Source organism: Leptinotarsa decemlineata, unplaced genomic scaffold, assembly GCF_025532065.1.
Source record: "Leptinotarsa decemlineata unplaced genomic scaffold, Ldec_3_MD MMD2_P_RNA_scaffold_12, whole genome shotgun sequence".
Lineage (NCBI taxonomy): Eukaryota > Metazoa > Arthropoda > Insecta > Coleoptera > Chrysomelidae > Leptinotarsa > Leptinotarsa decemlineata.
Window position 1 is genome coordinate 14,976,823 of NW_027412526.1, and position 17,388 is coordinate 14,994,210.

At 33.6% G+C, this 17,388-nt stretch overlaps 2 protein-coding genes across 3 annotated transcripts in view; both read left to right on the top strand.

The window, feature by feature from the left end:
• Positions 1-17,388, top strand: part of centrocortin (cerebellar degeneration-related protein 2-like) — a 420,172-nt gene that overhangs the window by 144,429 nt on the left and 258,355 nt on the right. The window contains exon 1 of one of the 2 annotated variants that reach the window (XM_074174750.1): positions 1,767-2,048. The exons of the other annotated variant lie outside the window; for it this stretch is intronic. Coding sequence (XP_074030851.1) covers positions 1,979-2,048 — 70 coding nt within the window. The 5' untranslated portion in view covers positions 1,767-1,978. Of the gene's footprint in view, positions 1-1,766; positions 2,049-17,388 lie in introns of those variants that run through there. 2 annotated transcript variants of the gene reach the window in all.
• Positions 7,929-17,388, top strand: part of LOC141482113 (uncharacterized) — a 28,508-nt gene continuing 19,048 nt past the window's right edge. The window contains exon 1 of the mRNA XM_074174734.1: positions 7,929-14,356. Within this exon, the coding sequence (XP_074030835.1) occupies positions 8,685-13,853 (5,169 nt within the window). The 5' untranslated portion in view covers positions 7,929-8,684 and the 3' untranslated portion in view covers positions 13,854-14,356. The remainder of the gene's footprint in view (positions 14,357-17,388) is intronic.

Genomic DNA, 17,388 nt, shown 5'->3' on the forward strand with positions numbered 1-17,388 from the left:
TCAATATAGTATATTTCTTTGAACAAACGGAAATGAACCGGCCTATGGAAGAGGCTGCCATTTGGTGTTGTGGTAACGTGGTTTTCAATAAACTCAATATTCGGAGATCTGTTGTTGAGAGTTGCACCTTAAATTTCTTTGTATCGAACATCTCAAATGTATCAGTGAAAGTGTATCTTGTTAGATATTAGAGTTAGTCTACTTCTCTTAAATACGCCAACTTGATTGGCGAAATGTGAGTCGAGAAGAGTGTTGCAGTTCTGAAGTTTGAGAGAAGTGCGTGTTTTGGTTTTATTCTACGCCAGAGCTTCCAGTTCTATTTTTCATATCTGGTTTAATTGAATAGGTTTCCAAAAATTGTTCGCACTTTCTCATTGCAACCTTTCAATGGACTGTAAAAATATGCTCAAGAAAATTTTATACATGGTGCTGCATTCCTTGGACCAATCCACGAAATTAGTTGAATCTACTAATGTCATCGATGACATTGTGTAATGAAATTCATTCGCTTATTTGATGGAATCGCAAACAACGATCGGAAGGCCGTGGGTTTTCTCGAGAGAATTTATCTGGTTGAAGCTGAGATGATTCTGAAAATGTGAAGGTAAGACCTCGATAGTCCTTAGCTCGTACAAGTTTCTCAACTTCTGAGAGTTGTCGTTCGTATAGCTGATTATCGGAAAAACAGATTTTAAATACGACCCTCCACATTTCCAAGTTGTCACTGAACTACCAACAAAGGCTCCACGCGATATAAAGATTGAAGTGTTATACATGGTGTTGCATTTCTTAGGACAATTCACACAATGAGTTGAATTTATTCATGTCATTGATGACATTAGGTAATGACATTCATTCGCTTATTTGTTGAAATCCCAAACAACAACGTTCAATTTCTGGGAAAGAAAGGTTTTGACTTTCTACTTCTTCATCTTTATACAAAAAATGTGGAAATCTTACAAAAAATTTAAAAAAAAATAAATTAAAAAATACTGTATACAAAGATCATGGAGATGAGATGAATAAACCAGATACAAATATTGGTCAAACCAAATCAAATCTTAAATTTCTGAGTACATAACGATTGGGCTGTCATGTATGTACCACTCAAGGAAATAAAAGTTAGACAGCAGCGCCTTGCGGATGTATTCAAAAGTTTAAAGGAATAGGTGGGGAGGTCTGGCTTACCAATCTAAATTTTTATTGTTGTTATCTGTGATGTATAAGGGAGTTGTGACGAATAAAATCATGTGTATTCCGATCGTTCTTTGGTGCAAAAAAGAAGTGGAACACGACCTTCACTTCATATTTGGGGAGCATAATTTCGGAATAAAGAAAAAGCGCCATGATTTGACTTCAGAATCGTGCCCTGCTCATCATTTCACGTAAATACAAACAAATTTAAAAAAAAAACACTTCTTTCGGCAACATTTCCAATATTTAACAATAATAATTTCATTAAATGTATTCCAGTCATGCATATTATTTGTGAAATATGTTAAATTCACCTTAAAAATATTACCAACTTCAAAATGAAATTTCCAGATTTCACATGTGAGGTTTGTTTTACAAAAATAACCTCAGTTCATTGATTGAAACGTAAAAAAAAACAAATTGTTGTCTATAATCTGGTCTAAGATTGTGGCCCAAATGAACCGCACTACGGCGCGGCGCCGAGAAAAATATTCTCAAACAGACGACAATCGATCGCTTTTCGCCTCACCCTTGTGCGCTTGCCCGCCACTTGCTCATGGACGGAAAAACGCACCGTGTCGCTCCATCCATGAACTTCGTTTCGCAAAATATAAAGGCCTTGCTCGATAATCGTTCCGATCAGCTGTTCTGTCAATGTTAACTTGATTATTAGCCGGTTGTAAACAATTACGAGTCACCTAGCATTAATCGGGAGTGCGTTGCTTACACGCGGTGTCGCGAGATGTGTCGAAAGTAGTGTTTTGTTCTACTAAACGAACGCAAAATGAGTGTGATCAAGAAAATGTGCAGCGAACTCACCGAAGAGGAGTATGCAAGGAGCGTCATGCTGGACGGTGAGTGAAGTTTCAAGGAGGTTTTCTCTTTGTAGCGTTGAGTAATCAATAATAATACAGTTACCAACTTATACTAGAATGTTTCATTATCACCCACGTAACTTGACTCTTGCCTTCATCAATACCCCTCTCAGTCCCACGGGGACTTCAAAGGAAATATTTTGTCTACTTGTTCAAACATAGGAACTCTTATTATTATTTGTAGGTTGAGAGGAGCACTAGTAAAGACATGAAGCTCGAATATTTTGTTAATCTGATTAGATGCCAGATGATGAGGAAGAGGGCGTTTCTTCTTCGAAAAACTTGAGCACTTTTTTTCGTCTGGTCGTTTGAATCTGGTGTTTGATTGGCACTATGCTTTAATTCTTTGGTAATCTGATATTCGTAACTGAAACTATCCAATAATCCAAAATAATTTTATATCCGCAATCTGGTCAGATGATGAGGACGTAGGCGATTTCTCAACTCTGTTTATTTCGTTGGCGTTTCGTTGGCACCATGCCAAACACCAGGGAGTCGATAGTGGCAAGGGAGATTCTGCAGAACGAAATATCAGGCATATGTCTGTACTGGTTATATAGATGAGAAGTGCGCAAAAACTCTTTTGAAATAAGAAAACATATAAACCTTGCTATGGTGCATGATCGCTGTGTATGAATCACATTCTTTTCTAAAATATTACTGACAATACCTTGGTCCCAAATTTGTCTGTTTTCATACTACTATTGATGGCATTTGGTATGTTCTAAACTCTCTCAGAGTTTATAGTAATCATCTGACTTTTTGACATCTACTACTAATTGATTTCTATCAAGACATTGATGATTGGTGATTGCCAGAATTTCATTCTTGACTCAGAACGTGATGGACAGTTCAGCGATTATTACTATAATAACCAGAAGGCAGGCTATAGTAACTATATCAAAATTATGAAACAATACAATCTGATTGACATCTAGCCAACCACACATTGTTTACACAACATTTCGGTGACAGACACTATTATGATAGACAAATAATTTCACTGATCTAATACAGAATGAACATTTTTTTTTATATATAACATTTTCTCCCTCACCGGATTGAACACACATTCAAATCAATTTCTAAAACGAACAGGGTCTCATAACAACACGTTTAGGTCTTGAATTAGATACCGATTCAATAATTTTTGTACTAGAACCATCTGTATTTGGATCATTATTGATAATAGAAGAGTCAGATAATTTTTCAATTTCTTCTGTATAATCAGTACACTTACTGATTGTACCTGATGTATCAGCTGAAGAAATAGGCAAAACTAGCGCAGGAACTTTTGGAATTATGTTGAAATAAGATTTAATTTCTTTTTAATGAAAAAGAAACCAATTTATGTAATGACATGAATTGGTTCACCTAATTTTTTTATATGGTTAATGTGCATTCTCCATAATCTTCTATTTACGTCACAAAGACAATAAATTTTTCCCGAAACTTTTATTATAACCTCTTCAATGCAGTCTACACTATTAGGTATTCTATAGTATTTCATTCCGCTCTTGAAATTTATTAAAAATATGAAAATTGTACAAGGGACAACTATAAAAAAGCTAACTTTCTAACATTAACGGACCGTATCAGGGATTCAAGTTGGGATATAGTGTTGAACGAAAAATTAGAAGTGAACCGAGCTCTACATCGTATTTGGAATAATATTATTGAGGAGTGTGTGCCAAAATATGATCATCACAGTGAATCTAAAATGTATCCCATTTGGTTCACATACAACATAAAAAGTATTTTGAAACAAAGAAAGAAGTATAGACAACCGAAAAATATCCAATTTTTTTAATGATAAATGAATAGAAGTGAGGCGAGAGGTAACTAAACTTATCAGAATTGACAAAAATATATATTAATAAATTAGAGCAGGAAATAACCTATGACATAAACAATTTTTGGAGTTACATAAAATAAAAAGATATAGGAAAAATATATGTAGACTTAACAGAGAAAAAAACTGCATAACATTTTTCTCGTCAGTGTATGCCGACAAAAAAGCCTCTTTCAATTTACTTTTCGATTCTAACTTGAATGTAACAAATATTACACTAGTACTGAGTTCGGTTAATGAGTTGGACTTTGGTGTAGCAGTAAAATACTAAAACCCAAAAAGTCAGAGGGGACTGATGGAATATCATCTTATGTATTGAAGGTCTGCGGTGAATGGGTGCGACAGCCACTAATACATATTTATAAAATTATTTTGAAAACTAGTATATTCTATCAGTCTAGAAAACAGGATTGGTATGTCCCATATTTGAGTCCAGTGATAAAATGAATATCGAAAACTATAGGCCTATATCAATTATGTGTGCCCCCGCCAAACTCTTTGAACATGTGTAACTAATATAATGCCTCATCAACATTGATTTGTGTCAAAAAACTCATCTAACACCAAACTGTTTCTATTTAGTAATCATGTATTTGAGCCAATGAAGTGTACATCTCAGCTTGATGTTACAACCCAGCACAAACGTGCTGGGTTGGATTTTCTAGTGCATCGTCTTCTGACCTTTCCTCTGACACATGAGAGGTTCACAAAAAAAAGTACAATACAGAAAATATCAGCCACTAACATTTTCTCGAGGGGTATTATAGATGGCATAATAAGGAAGAAGAAGTTTAGGTTAAGAATGAACGAAATCTCGACTTTTAGAAAGAACAAAAACCAAAATAAATATATCTCACTTTCATACCACCAATACACGAAGAACTTTGAAAGGATTTTCAAGGAACTAGGCATGAAGGTGATTTTTATAACAAGTCATACACTACAGAGCCTTTTAGGAAGTCCAAAAGACAAAGTCGAGAATTCGGCAAAGTCTGGAATTTACGAAATTGAATGAAGGACTGCGATGCAAAATATTATGGACAGACAAAAAGATCTATTAAAATAAGATATAAGGAGCACTAAGCACACTTGAAATATGAAAGACCTGAAAAATCAGCATCCGCCCATAATATTTCGCAACAAAACCATTCCATAGACTTCAGTTCATTAAGATAGTTAGACAAGTTAACAACAACAGGCATCTTGATGCCTATGAGAGTGTAGAAAAAAGTAAACATAATAATATTATGAATAACGATGGTGGACCAATACCTAATATTATATTATATAGCTTGTTAAAATAATATTTTATTTATTAGATTTACCTAACTATTACATAAGGACACATTGTGAAATTAATTTTTTATATAGCTTATAACATTTCAGTTATTAGATTTACTTAACTATTACATGAGGACACATTGTACAATTAATTTAAGACTAGTAGATAAGGCAATTTGTGAAATTAATTTTATAAAGCTTATAATATTTCAATTATTAGAATCACCTTACTATCAGATAAGGATCAGGACACATTGTAAAATTAATTTAAGACACTCAAGACGCAGGTACCTAGAACAGGTATCTAAGGTATAAATGCTTTGTAAGTATGATTAGTTTGATCTTCCTCTTGAAGATGATCACTTGGTGATCGAAACAAGTGTCGAGGTGTTAAAATAACGGTTTGGTGTAATATTTATATATACTGATTTCAGTAAGACATATTACTAGAGAAATTGAGTAGTTTTGGATTATCATATAACCTAATTTGCCTTCTTAAAAGTTACTCAGAAAACAAAAACATAATGACTAATCATAATGGAAACACATCGGGACAAGTTGAATCAAATTCTGGAGTGCCTCAAGGTTTCAACCTTGGGCCGTTTCTCTTCATTGATGACTTGCCTAAAGTACTAAGCTCAGGAGATGATCTTATATTCGCAGATTACTTCAAAATATCAAAAAAGATAGAAACAGTTAGAGATTGTGTTATGTTACAGAAGGACATTGATAGGGTATTTGGATGAAGTTATAAGTATAAATTGTATTTCAATGTGAGTAAATGTTCTGTTTCAACTATAACGCGTATCAAGCAAACATGTATTTTCAAAGATTCAGGTATTTCTTTACATTTGACAAACATATTGAGTACATAGTGAAGTCAGCCAATAAAATGTTAGGTTTTGTAATAAAACAATCGAATACTTTTTGTAGCTGGATAGTATGGTGTAGACGTAATGTGTCTAATACCATTCTTCAATAAAAAAAATTCAAACTATTTAGATACACATTGTGGACCATAGTCAGACACAATTTTCTCAGAAATACCGTGACGGTGGAAGTTTCTCTTAACTTAGAGATAGTTTCGAATGTTGTGATTTTATTCATTAGAAACATTTCAGGTCACTTACTATAATTATCCAAAATAATAATGGTTTTTGATTAGTCGTAAAAAATCTATGTGTAACCGCCTCCAAAGTCTTTCTGGTTTATTCCGCGGAATAGGTGTTGTCTTATTTGAATCATTAGATGTTCTCAACATCAATAGTGACAACTATTCACGATACTTTCGATATTTTTATCTAACTCAGACCAATAAAAATATGATCGTGCAACGGATTTCATTTTACGCATTCCCAAATGACTTCAATGAAGTTCATCAAGTAACTGCCCTTGTAATTTATTTGGTATAGTAACTCTGTGACCCCACAACAAACAACCCTGCCCACATGTTATTTCATGTTTTTTCGGAAATATGATAAAGTTATATTTTCGGGCCACCCTTTCATCACAAAATCTGAAACTTTTGACAAAATAGAGACTCTATTAGTCTCAAACCATATTTTTTGTGTAACTCAGATATTACCAGATTCAAATATTTAGATCTTGCATTATAATCTTCCGAAAAATAATGAACATCAAGAGCACGTCGAGATAACATATCAGCTACCAAATTTTCAGAACCTCTAATATACTGTATACTGAATGAAAAACCACCCAAAAACAATGCCTATCTTTGTAATATTCTCGCAATCATTTGTGAAATACCTTTATACTCGCCAAATATAGACATTATCGGTCGATGACCACTCAGAATAGTAAAATAATGGCCAAAAGATAGTGATAAAACTTTTTCATACTCCAATTAATAGGCAAAGCTTCTTAATCAAGTACAGAATAATTTTTTTCTGCAGGCATGATTGTTTTCGATATGAAAACAACAGGTATTAAATCACCAATAGATATTTTGTGAGCTAAAACACCCTGCAAAACCATCTTGATACGTATCCGTTGATACATTTTATATCAAAATGTATATCAAAAATCAAACTCTGCTCAACTTTGCCAAGCTTTCGCTTCTATTGGGAAGCTTCTTCAGGGCCTATAATTTAATGAGTCGTAAATTTTTTCGCCATTGAATAACATTACAATCTATACTTACAGTAAAAATTAGTGAAAAACAATTAATTGAACATATAAATTGACGAGAAAGTTAAACATGTATAGGATTTTTTGTGGGTTTGACAAATATCATACCTTCACATAAATGTCATTTCTCAATGGGTATGATGATTTTATAATTTTTGACTCTAACGAAAGAGTTAATAATTGATACAATTTTTATTATTATTATTATGTTTCTGATGTAGTTCCAGTAAGTTATATGCTGCTGAGATTATCAATGTCAGTTTTCTTATTCATACAATCAGAAGACTTGTTGATTTCAACCATTTCAAGAAAAAGGCGTTTGGAAATATTTTTTTCTTGGCTCTACTCTAGTCAGTTTGAGTAGGGCCTAGAGGATGACAGCACGGCCAGCTGTCAAAAGCGCTCGCAGATAATTAAACAGAAGTTATAGAGCTTCAATCCTTTTTGTAACTTACATTAATAGTAAAATACTGAAAATAAAGGAAAATTAGTTACATCATCAAAAATATATATATATATATATATATATATATATATATATATATATATATATATATATATATATATATATATATGTTCCGTATCGTTCGAAGTTTGTAAATACTGGTACAAATTATATAGTTCGGCAACGGCGCATTTTTTTTTTCGAAATAAGGAAAACGAACCATATTGGTAGGAAATGTAGTATGTTCTTTACGTTTATGAGAGACGGAACTTATGGTGTATTATGGTGTATTATTATTGTTTGATCAATCGGTTCGTGATACATTTTGAATTTAATTATTTGTTTGCTGGGGAACAATTATCGGAAGATCTTCGGATTAAAATTCATATGTCCTTCATTTTCCTACTTCACCTTCCTATTTTCCCTAATTGCCAACGTTTTGGGTGAAAGAAAGGAACCAGTGATAATTTTTGGGGTAAGTTGTGAATTTTTTAACCTAATCAGGTAATATTTGCAACATATTTTTTGGTCCTTCGAACAGGATAAGGAAATTATCGGAAATTCTAATCGATTCAGTTGTTAATTCGGTTGAATAAATAATTGGCGGTGTTAAAATACCATTTTAGGGTATTGGCGGGCGACGCGCAAAAAGTTCGGATTTTTTGCTGGTCTCTTATCTCGGTTCCTTTTCAATTCGGGTTTGACTTGGAATATTTTTAAATAGCTTTTGGATAATTTATTGCTTTGTTTACTATCACGAACTAGAGTTTGAGCTGAAATTATTTGTTGAATTTGGCACGAGGTGCAGATTGATTTTGAGCTTTGCTTTACCATTTCGATTTCTTTAAATACTTTTTTGTCTGGGATTTACTAATTTGTTGTTATAAAAATGACAGGAGGTACGGTTGCGGAGCGGAAGGTCAAGGTTTTGACCGCAAAAAAGGAATCATTGTTTACCAATTTGCAGAGTTTATATGATTTGTCAAAAAAAGTGAATGATCCAGTAGTGAGGAAAAAATTTGAAATAATGGTGAGGTCGTTAGATTCAACGCGTAGTCAATTATTACAAACAGTAGATGAGGTTAATGAGAAAAGTTTAGAGGTTGATGAAGATTTTATTCCAAATTTTTCTGTTTATCATGTTATTGAGGAAATGTGTTGTAATATTAAAGAATGCGAAGAGAAAATTCGAAATGAAAATACAGCGGCTTCTACCAGCACAAATAGCACGCACTCATCCCAAGGTTCACCACGATTACCTAAAATTGAATTGCCGGATTTTTCTGGAGACATTAGAGAATGGGAAACATTTTATTCCGTTTTCAAGAATTTAATACATGATAATTCGTCTTTAACAGATGTTGATAGAATGTATTATTTGGTAGGTCGCCTTAAGGGCTCGGCTTTGAGGGTGTGTTCGGGAATAGCACCCACCGGAAATAATTATCCAATTATTTGGCAATCTCTTATAAATAAATATCAGGATCAACGTGCTCTAGCGAATAGTTATTTAAATCAGATTATGGACTTCAAGCGATTGACAAGTGAATCGTCTAGCAATTTGAATTTATTTTTGGAAAAGGTAGATTCCGCAGTTAGAGCTTTGAAACAATTAGGATTACATGACTTGTCTGATTTCATGTTTGTTTATTTGTCTCTATCAAAACTCGATATGGAGACTAGTAAAGCTTTTGAAATGTTGAAAAGGGGATCTGGTATTCCAAAGTATGATGATCTCATTACATTTGTCAAAGAACAGTCAAAGATATTGGCAAACAGAAAACCGATAGAGAATACTACTCATACTAGACAGTGGGAAATAAAATCTAAACCGCCTAAATCATTTATGGCCAGGGACAATTCTTCAAAAATGTTTCGACCTAAAACTGAGTTTTGTCAATTTTGTCATACTAGAGGACATAACGTAGGTCGGTGTGACAAATTCAAACGATTAACTCCTGGTAAGCGATATGAAACTGTGAAAAATAACAATTGGTGTTTCAACTGCTTTTCATCAAGTCATGGTGTTAGATTTTGTTCGATTGAACGGACTTGTGCGGAATGCGCGAAAAAACACCATATTTTATTACATTTGGGCAAACCCAATTCAATACCTATCGCGGGAACCTCCGACAGTACGGGTGAGTCAAGTAACATGGAAAGTAATTCCATTCATAATATTCCTGTAGAAAATGGCGGTTCGACTTTTGCAGCACGACAAATCGGATGTACAGTATTGTTACCCACGGTGGTAGTTAGGATAATAAATAGTCAAGTAGAAAATAATGTGGCAAGATTCATTTTAGATAGCGGTAGCCAGATTCATTTATTCACTGTGAAGGGCTGTAAAAGACTTGGAATAAATATAAAGAAATATTATTCTTCGATACAAGGCATCGGTAATAACTCACAACCAGTGAAAGGTACGGCTAATTTGATAATTTCTTCTCGGTATGATGTTGATAAAACTTATTCAATACGGACTTTGATAACAGAAAAAATTTCGGAGAAGTTACCTAGAGTTTTGGTGAATGAAAATGAGATTTGTGATAACTTGGGCGGTATTCAATTAGCTGATGAAAATTTTTATCAACCGGGAGAAATTGACGGAATTATAGGAGCTGAATTGTTTACAGAATTAATAAAGTCAGGACGTATTGTTGATTCAAATGGTTCTCCTATTGCGGTAGAAACTGTTTTTGGTTATGTAATAATGGGTAAAATACCAATGAAAAATCTGGTTTCGGAAGGTCAGACCTTTTTGGCATTAACGGATGAAATACCGGTTGAAAATTTAGTGAACAAATTTTGGGAAATAGAGCAAGTTCCAAAGTGTTCTCCGCCTGATCCAGACGAAGTAGAATGCGAAAAATTATATTTATCAGGTTATAGTAGAGATATTTCAGGACGATTTACTGTTGCCTTACCATTCAAGTACTCTCCAGCATGTTTAGGAGATTCAAGCAAGGCAGCTAGGTTACGGTTATTTTCTCTGGAAAGAAAATTTATGAAAATTCCTCACTTGAGGTCAACTTACAATGAAATTATGAAGGATTTTATTGATCAGGGACATATGCGTTTGGTCCTGAAGGATAGTTTCAATACGCCTAATTATTATATGCCACATCATTCAGTTTATAAACCAGAAAGTAGTAGTACACCGGTTAGAGTAGTTTTGGATGCAAGTTTTCCTTCAGATTCGGATATATCTCTCAATGATTTGTTATACAGTGGTCCGAAGCTTCAAACAGATATCGTTACCCAATTGATCAATTTCAGATTATTCAAAATAGCTATAACAAGTGATTTGCGCCAAATGTATCGTCAAATAAATATTATAGAGAAGCACCGTAGATTTCAAAGACTATTTTGGCGATTTGATTTAGCGGATGAAATCCAAACTTATGAAATTTCTACAGTAGCTTTTGGAGTTAAATCCTCCCCTTATTTAGCTTTGAAAACGGTTAGGAAACTCATAGAAGAGGAAGGTGAACAATTTCCTGTCACCTCCCGGATCATACTGAGGGACCTATATATTGATGACTTGGTCTCTAGCGTAAATACTGAAGTTGAGGCAGTCAGATTGTACGAGGAGTCGACCAAAATATTCGCGGCGGGTGGTTTCGATTTGACCAAATGGGCTACAAATTCGAATTCTTTGTCGAAAAAAATACCAACTGATAAACAATTGTTGAAGACGGTACTCTTCCAAACTGATACCAAAATTTTAGGTTTACAGTGGAATCCTCAATTGGATATGTTGAGTTTTCAATTAACAGTTCCAGATTCACAAGGTTCAAAGAGAAAAATATTGTCATCAATCGCTCGATGTTATGACCCAATTGGTTTGATTGGCCCTTTTATATTTTATTTAAAACTGTTAGTTAAAGAATTGTGGAGGTTGAAACTAGGTTGGGATGACGAACCCCCAGATGAAATATCTAGGCGTTGGAATAGGGTCCGATCAGAATGGTCGGAGTTGCATAGTTTTCAGGTGCGTAGGAGTCTAGGAGCAGAGGCGGATAATCCAGTTATAATTTTAGCATTTGGAGATGCTAGCCAGGATGGTTATGGGGCAGTGGTATATTTACGCACAATAACGTCCAATGGTAATGTCAACGTCAATTTGGTTTGTGCCAAGTCCAAAGTTTCACCTTTCAAGTTATTAACAATTCCTAGATTGGAATTATGTGCAGCGGTTCTTCTTTCCAATTTGGTGAAACATGTAATAGATACTTATACAAATCGAGTTTTCATTTCAAAGGTTTATGCATTTTCTGATTCCACTACTGTCATACAGTGGCTTCAATCAAACCACCTTAAAGAAATGTTTGTGGCCAATCGAGTACAACATATTCGAGAGCAATTACCAAAAACAATTTGGCTTCACATTTCAGGAGATACCAATCCGGCGGATTGTCTTTCAAGGGGCTTAACTCCTGTTCAGTTAATAAACCACACTTGTTGGTTAAGAGGACCGGATTGGATCAGTTTAACGGAAGAGAATTGGCCTGTATCGGATTTGAAAGTAGTGTGCGAACAAATACCGGAGAGAAAGGTTTTCCTTACTAAAGAAACCGTAGAAAATCATCCCTTATACGAGTTAATTCTTAGGTGTTCTTCTTGGTCACATATTTTGCGGACAACAGTATATGTATTGAGATTTTTGAAAATTCTTCCACGAAGTAGAACTATTTCGGCAACGGATCTTTGGAAAGCGGAATTGCGGTTGATTAAAATAGTCCAACATAAACATTTTCATCAGGATATTGAGCGTATATCAAAAAACATGAATTGCTCGACAAGGTTATGTAAATTAAAACCTTTTCTTCAAGACGGTTTATTGCGGGTTGGCGGTCGATTATCCCAATCAGATTTAGCCTATAATCAACGACACCCTATAATTTTGCCTTCCAAGGATAAATTAATCGATAGGTTGATAGACTTTTATCACATAATTCACTTGCATACCGGTCCGCATTTATTGGAATCTCTTCTGAGACAGAAATATTGGATTCTAGCCGGTAGAAATACAATTAGAGCGCGGGTTCATGCATGTAACCGTTGTTTCAGGTTAAAACCTACCGCAATAAACCCCCTCATGGCTGATTTACCTTTACAAAGAGTCAGGCAGGCGAAGGTTTTCCTACACACAGGCGTTGATTATTTTGGTCCAGTTAATATTACTCTAGGAAGGAGAAGAGGTGCCCAGATTCATAAGGCCTATGTGTGTCTATTTGTTTGCATGAGTGTCAAGGCGGTTCACATGGAATTAGTCAGTTCCCTATCGACACTTCATTTTTTGCAAGCATTCAAACGTTTCTTATCACGTCGCGGCCCTTGTACAACATTGTATTCAGACCGTGGGAGTAATTTTATAGGCGCAAAAAAGATTTTATCTGATCTCAATGGCTTAATTAACTCTAAGGAATATCAGAATTCGTTAGAAACCGAATTATCTTATCAGGGAGTTCTTTGGAAATTGAATCCCGCAAAGGCTCCTCATATGGGCGGATTATGGGAGAGCAATGTTAAGTCTGCCAAAAATCACATTTACAGAGTTATTGGTGAGCAGTTACTTACTTATGAGGAGTTCAATACGGTTTTAATTCAAGTAGAGGCTTTGTTAAATTCCAGACCCTTATGTCAACTGTCGACTGATTGCTCGGCGCCTCAAGCGTTGACGCCAGCACATTTCTTAACTTTGGCACCTTTGAATAGTTTGCCAGCGGAAAATATATTGCCAATCAAAATTAATCGTTTAGATCGTTTCCAGCTGATTGATAAGATGGTCCAAGATTTTTGGAAACGATGGCATTTAGAATACTTACATACTCTTCAGATTCGAAGAAAATGGAATGATATGTCTCCAAATTTAGAAATAGGTACCCTAGTGGTTCTGAAATGTGATAGTTCTCCTCCTTTGCATTGGCCTTTGGCAGTTATACAAGAAGTTCATCCAGGTAAGGATGGTATAGTGAGAACTGTTACTCTCAAGACAAATAGAGGTATGTTGGTAAGGCCTGTTATTAAGGTTTGCCCTTTACCGACCCAGTAACTTTTGTCATTTAAGTAATACTTTTTTTTTCTTTTCATTTTTTTATGGTTAAGCAGAATTCATAATTAAACTAAGAATTTTTCTATAAATGTATTCATATAATTTTTTTTTCTCTCAATTTTGGCTGAAAACTTTAGTTTTTCAGGGCGGGCGGTATGTTCCGTATCGTTCGAAGTTTGTAAATACTGGTACAAATTATATAGTTCGGCAACGGCGCATTTTTTTTTTTCGAAATAAGGAAAACGAACCATATTGGTAGGAAATGTAGTATGTTCTTTACGTTTATGAGAGACGGAACTTATGGTGTATTATGGTGTATTATTATTGTTTGATCAATCGGTTCGTGATACATTTTGAATTTAATTATTTGTTTGCTGGGGAACAATTATCGGAAGATCTTCGGAATAAAATTCATATGTCCTTCATTTTCCTACTTCACCTTCCTATTTTCCCTAATTGCCAACGTTTTGGGTGAAAGAAAGGAACCAGTGATAATTTTTGGGGTAAGTTGTGAATTTTTTAACCTAATCAGGTAATATTTGCAACAATATATATATATATATATATATATATATATATATATATATATATATATATATATATATATATATATATATATACGTATATATAGTAACATGAAATAAGTCAAAAAATCAAAACTCCGCTTTACTTTGCCACAACTCAATAAATTATAGGCCCTGAAGAAGCTTCCCACTGGAAGCGAAAGCTTGACAAAGTAAAGCAGAGTTATGATTTTGTTATTTTGACTGAGAGATCCCGTTATTCCATTTCACCGTACATTTCTACAGTCGCTAAGATTCTCAACTTTATATATATATATATATATATATATATATATATATATATATATATATATATATATATATATATATATAGAGAGAGAGAGAGAGAGAGAGAGAGATTTTATCGAGTGTGTATGATACAAATCAAAAATGTAACAAATAGTGGACATAACACTCCAAAAAGGGGGGCAAACCGCGGACACGTGTTTCTGGCTATTGGCCTCATCAGCGCGGTGCAGCCAAGTGTAAAGATGGGACTCCTCAAACTGCAGTTTGAGGAGTGCCAGAAGATGACAGTACTACCAACTGTCGAAAGCGCTCGCAGATAAATAATAGAGGATATAAAGCTTCAAATCCTTTTTGTAGAATTTAATATTGAAATACTCAAAATAAAGGAAAATTAGTTGCATCAATCAAATATATATATATATATATATATATATATATATATATATATATATATATATATATATATATATATATATATATATATATATATATATATATATATATATATATATATGAAATCTAGAAAGGTTAATGCAGTCAATCTGCTGGAAAATAATTCCATGAAAATCAAAAAATAAATAGATAAGTACTTTAATTTAAGAGCCACCGCTAGACAGCTGTTTTAGCCTATTGGGCATCGTCAGTACCGGGCAGGCGGTCCTCGATTGAAGACAAAATGGGAAAAACCAAGAAACTACTTGATAAAAATAGCTGCGTAAACGCAGGCGAAACATAAGTGGAACCACCTTTTGGTGTGACACCCAAGTCAACTTGCGTCAGTGTTGGTGGTTTGACCAATCAACCGACAACTGCGGTAGCAGAAATTTGGGAAGCTAACCTGAAATGCCATCGGAAAACGAATCTACATGTTTCTAGAAATGGTATGAAATCTAGAAAGGTTAATGCAGTCAATCTGTTGAAAAATAATTCCATGAAAATCAAAAAAATAAATGGATAAGTACTTTTTGATCATTCCCGTATTGATTTCAATTCAAGAGACACCTGTAGACAGCTGTTTCAGCCTATTGGGTTAGCTTCCCAAATTTCTGCTACCGCAGTTGTCGGTTGATTGGTCAAACCACCAACACCACACCACACCACATGTTGATCAAACAGGGTATAATATGAACTATAATAATGTAAATATTTTATCAAAAGAATCTAACCTTACAAAGAGACTTTTTCTTGAAATGTCTTTCATATCATAATCCAGTCATTGCTTAAATAAAAAAACTGATCTAAATCACCTAAGTGAAATGTACTCTTTTTTTACTACAAATTGAAAAAAAAATTCATAATTTCAAAAATTCATCTTCATTAGAGTATAGTACATAAAATAATCAAAATCAAATTGGTATTCCTGTATAGGATGAAAAGTTGGCAATACTGAATCGAACAATGTAATTGTTTTCTGAACTGCCATGTCATTTATTTCTTCTTTTCCATTTTCATTCAAAATTAGTGATCACATGTACAGGCCTGGTACAAAATCAGAATTTTAAAATAGAAATAAAAAAAGGAATTTATTCATTAGATTCACAATAATTTTACCAAATTTGACGTTTATATGTTTAATTGTTTGATGTGTAACTATAATCATTCTTGAATCACTATCCAAACTAATTTCAATGTTTTCCCATTTCTCAAATCTAAGTTCAACATTAAAATCAAATAATAAAAATTATTTTTAACATCACTGAGTCCAACCTAAATGACAATGTAAGTTCATAATTTTCAACTGTACAATATCAATTAGTTTTATGTTCTATTATTGTAGTTTTCCCTGAGGATGACAGTATACATTGTCGGAACAGAATAATTAGTGACTGGATTAACTATAATTAAATATAATTAACAAAAATCCAATTTAGTATACAAAATTTCTTGTATGGATTGTTCTAAAACATATATAGGACAAACATCTAGACCTCTAAGTAGTCGCATCACTTCCCATAAGAGCGACTGTAGACGAAATGTTGATTCTTGTGCATTAACAGAACACGTTAATTCGGAGGATCATAAAATTAATTTTGAAAATCCAAATATTTTAGATAGAGAAACCAATACAACTAAAAGAATACTTTTGGAAATGATACATATTAATAACGAAGAACATTCAATGAATGAACGAACTGATATTGATAGGCTTAGCAAAATTTACACGTACCTACTGAAATATGATAAAGAAAATAATAGATCTAGTAATTCGAGTATCATTCAGAATTTTCCCACTTGACATTGTCAGCCAAAAACTTTTATCAACTGTCATTATTTAATGTTTTTCTATCTGTTTTTGAACTATTTTATATTTTATCTCACGTTAGTAAGTAGTTAGTAAGTAGTTAGTTAGTAATTGTAGTTGTCCTGACGAAGGTGTGAAATATACCGAAAGCTTGACATATATATATATATATATATATATATATATATATATATATATATATATATATATATATATATATATAGGGTGTCCCTGGACTTCCTCTTTTCCTCTCGGGAATGTATAGATGGGGTCAAAATATCACCAGTACTTCATATAACTTTTTTTCCTAAAAGTCTTCGTAACCAAGTTACGGGCCCTCGAAGTTACAAAATGAAAAATGTTTTTCTTTGATAACTTTTCAAGTGAATATTCAAAATCATCCAAATTTTGGTAATTGACTAAACAAATGAATTCCGTCGATGAGCTTTCATGCAGGAGTCAGTTGTTTTGCTACAAAGTC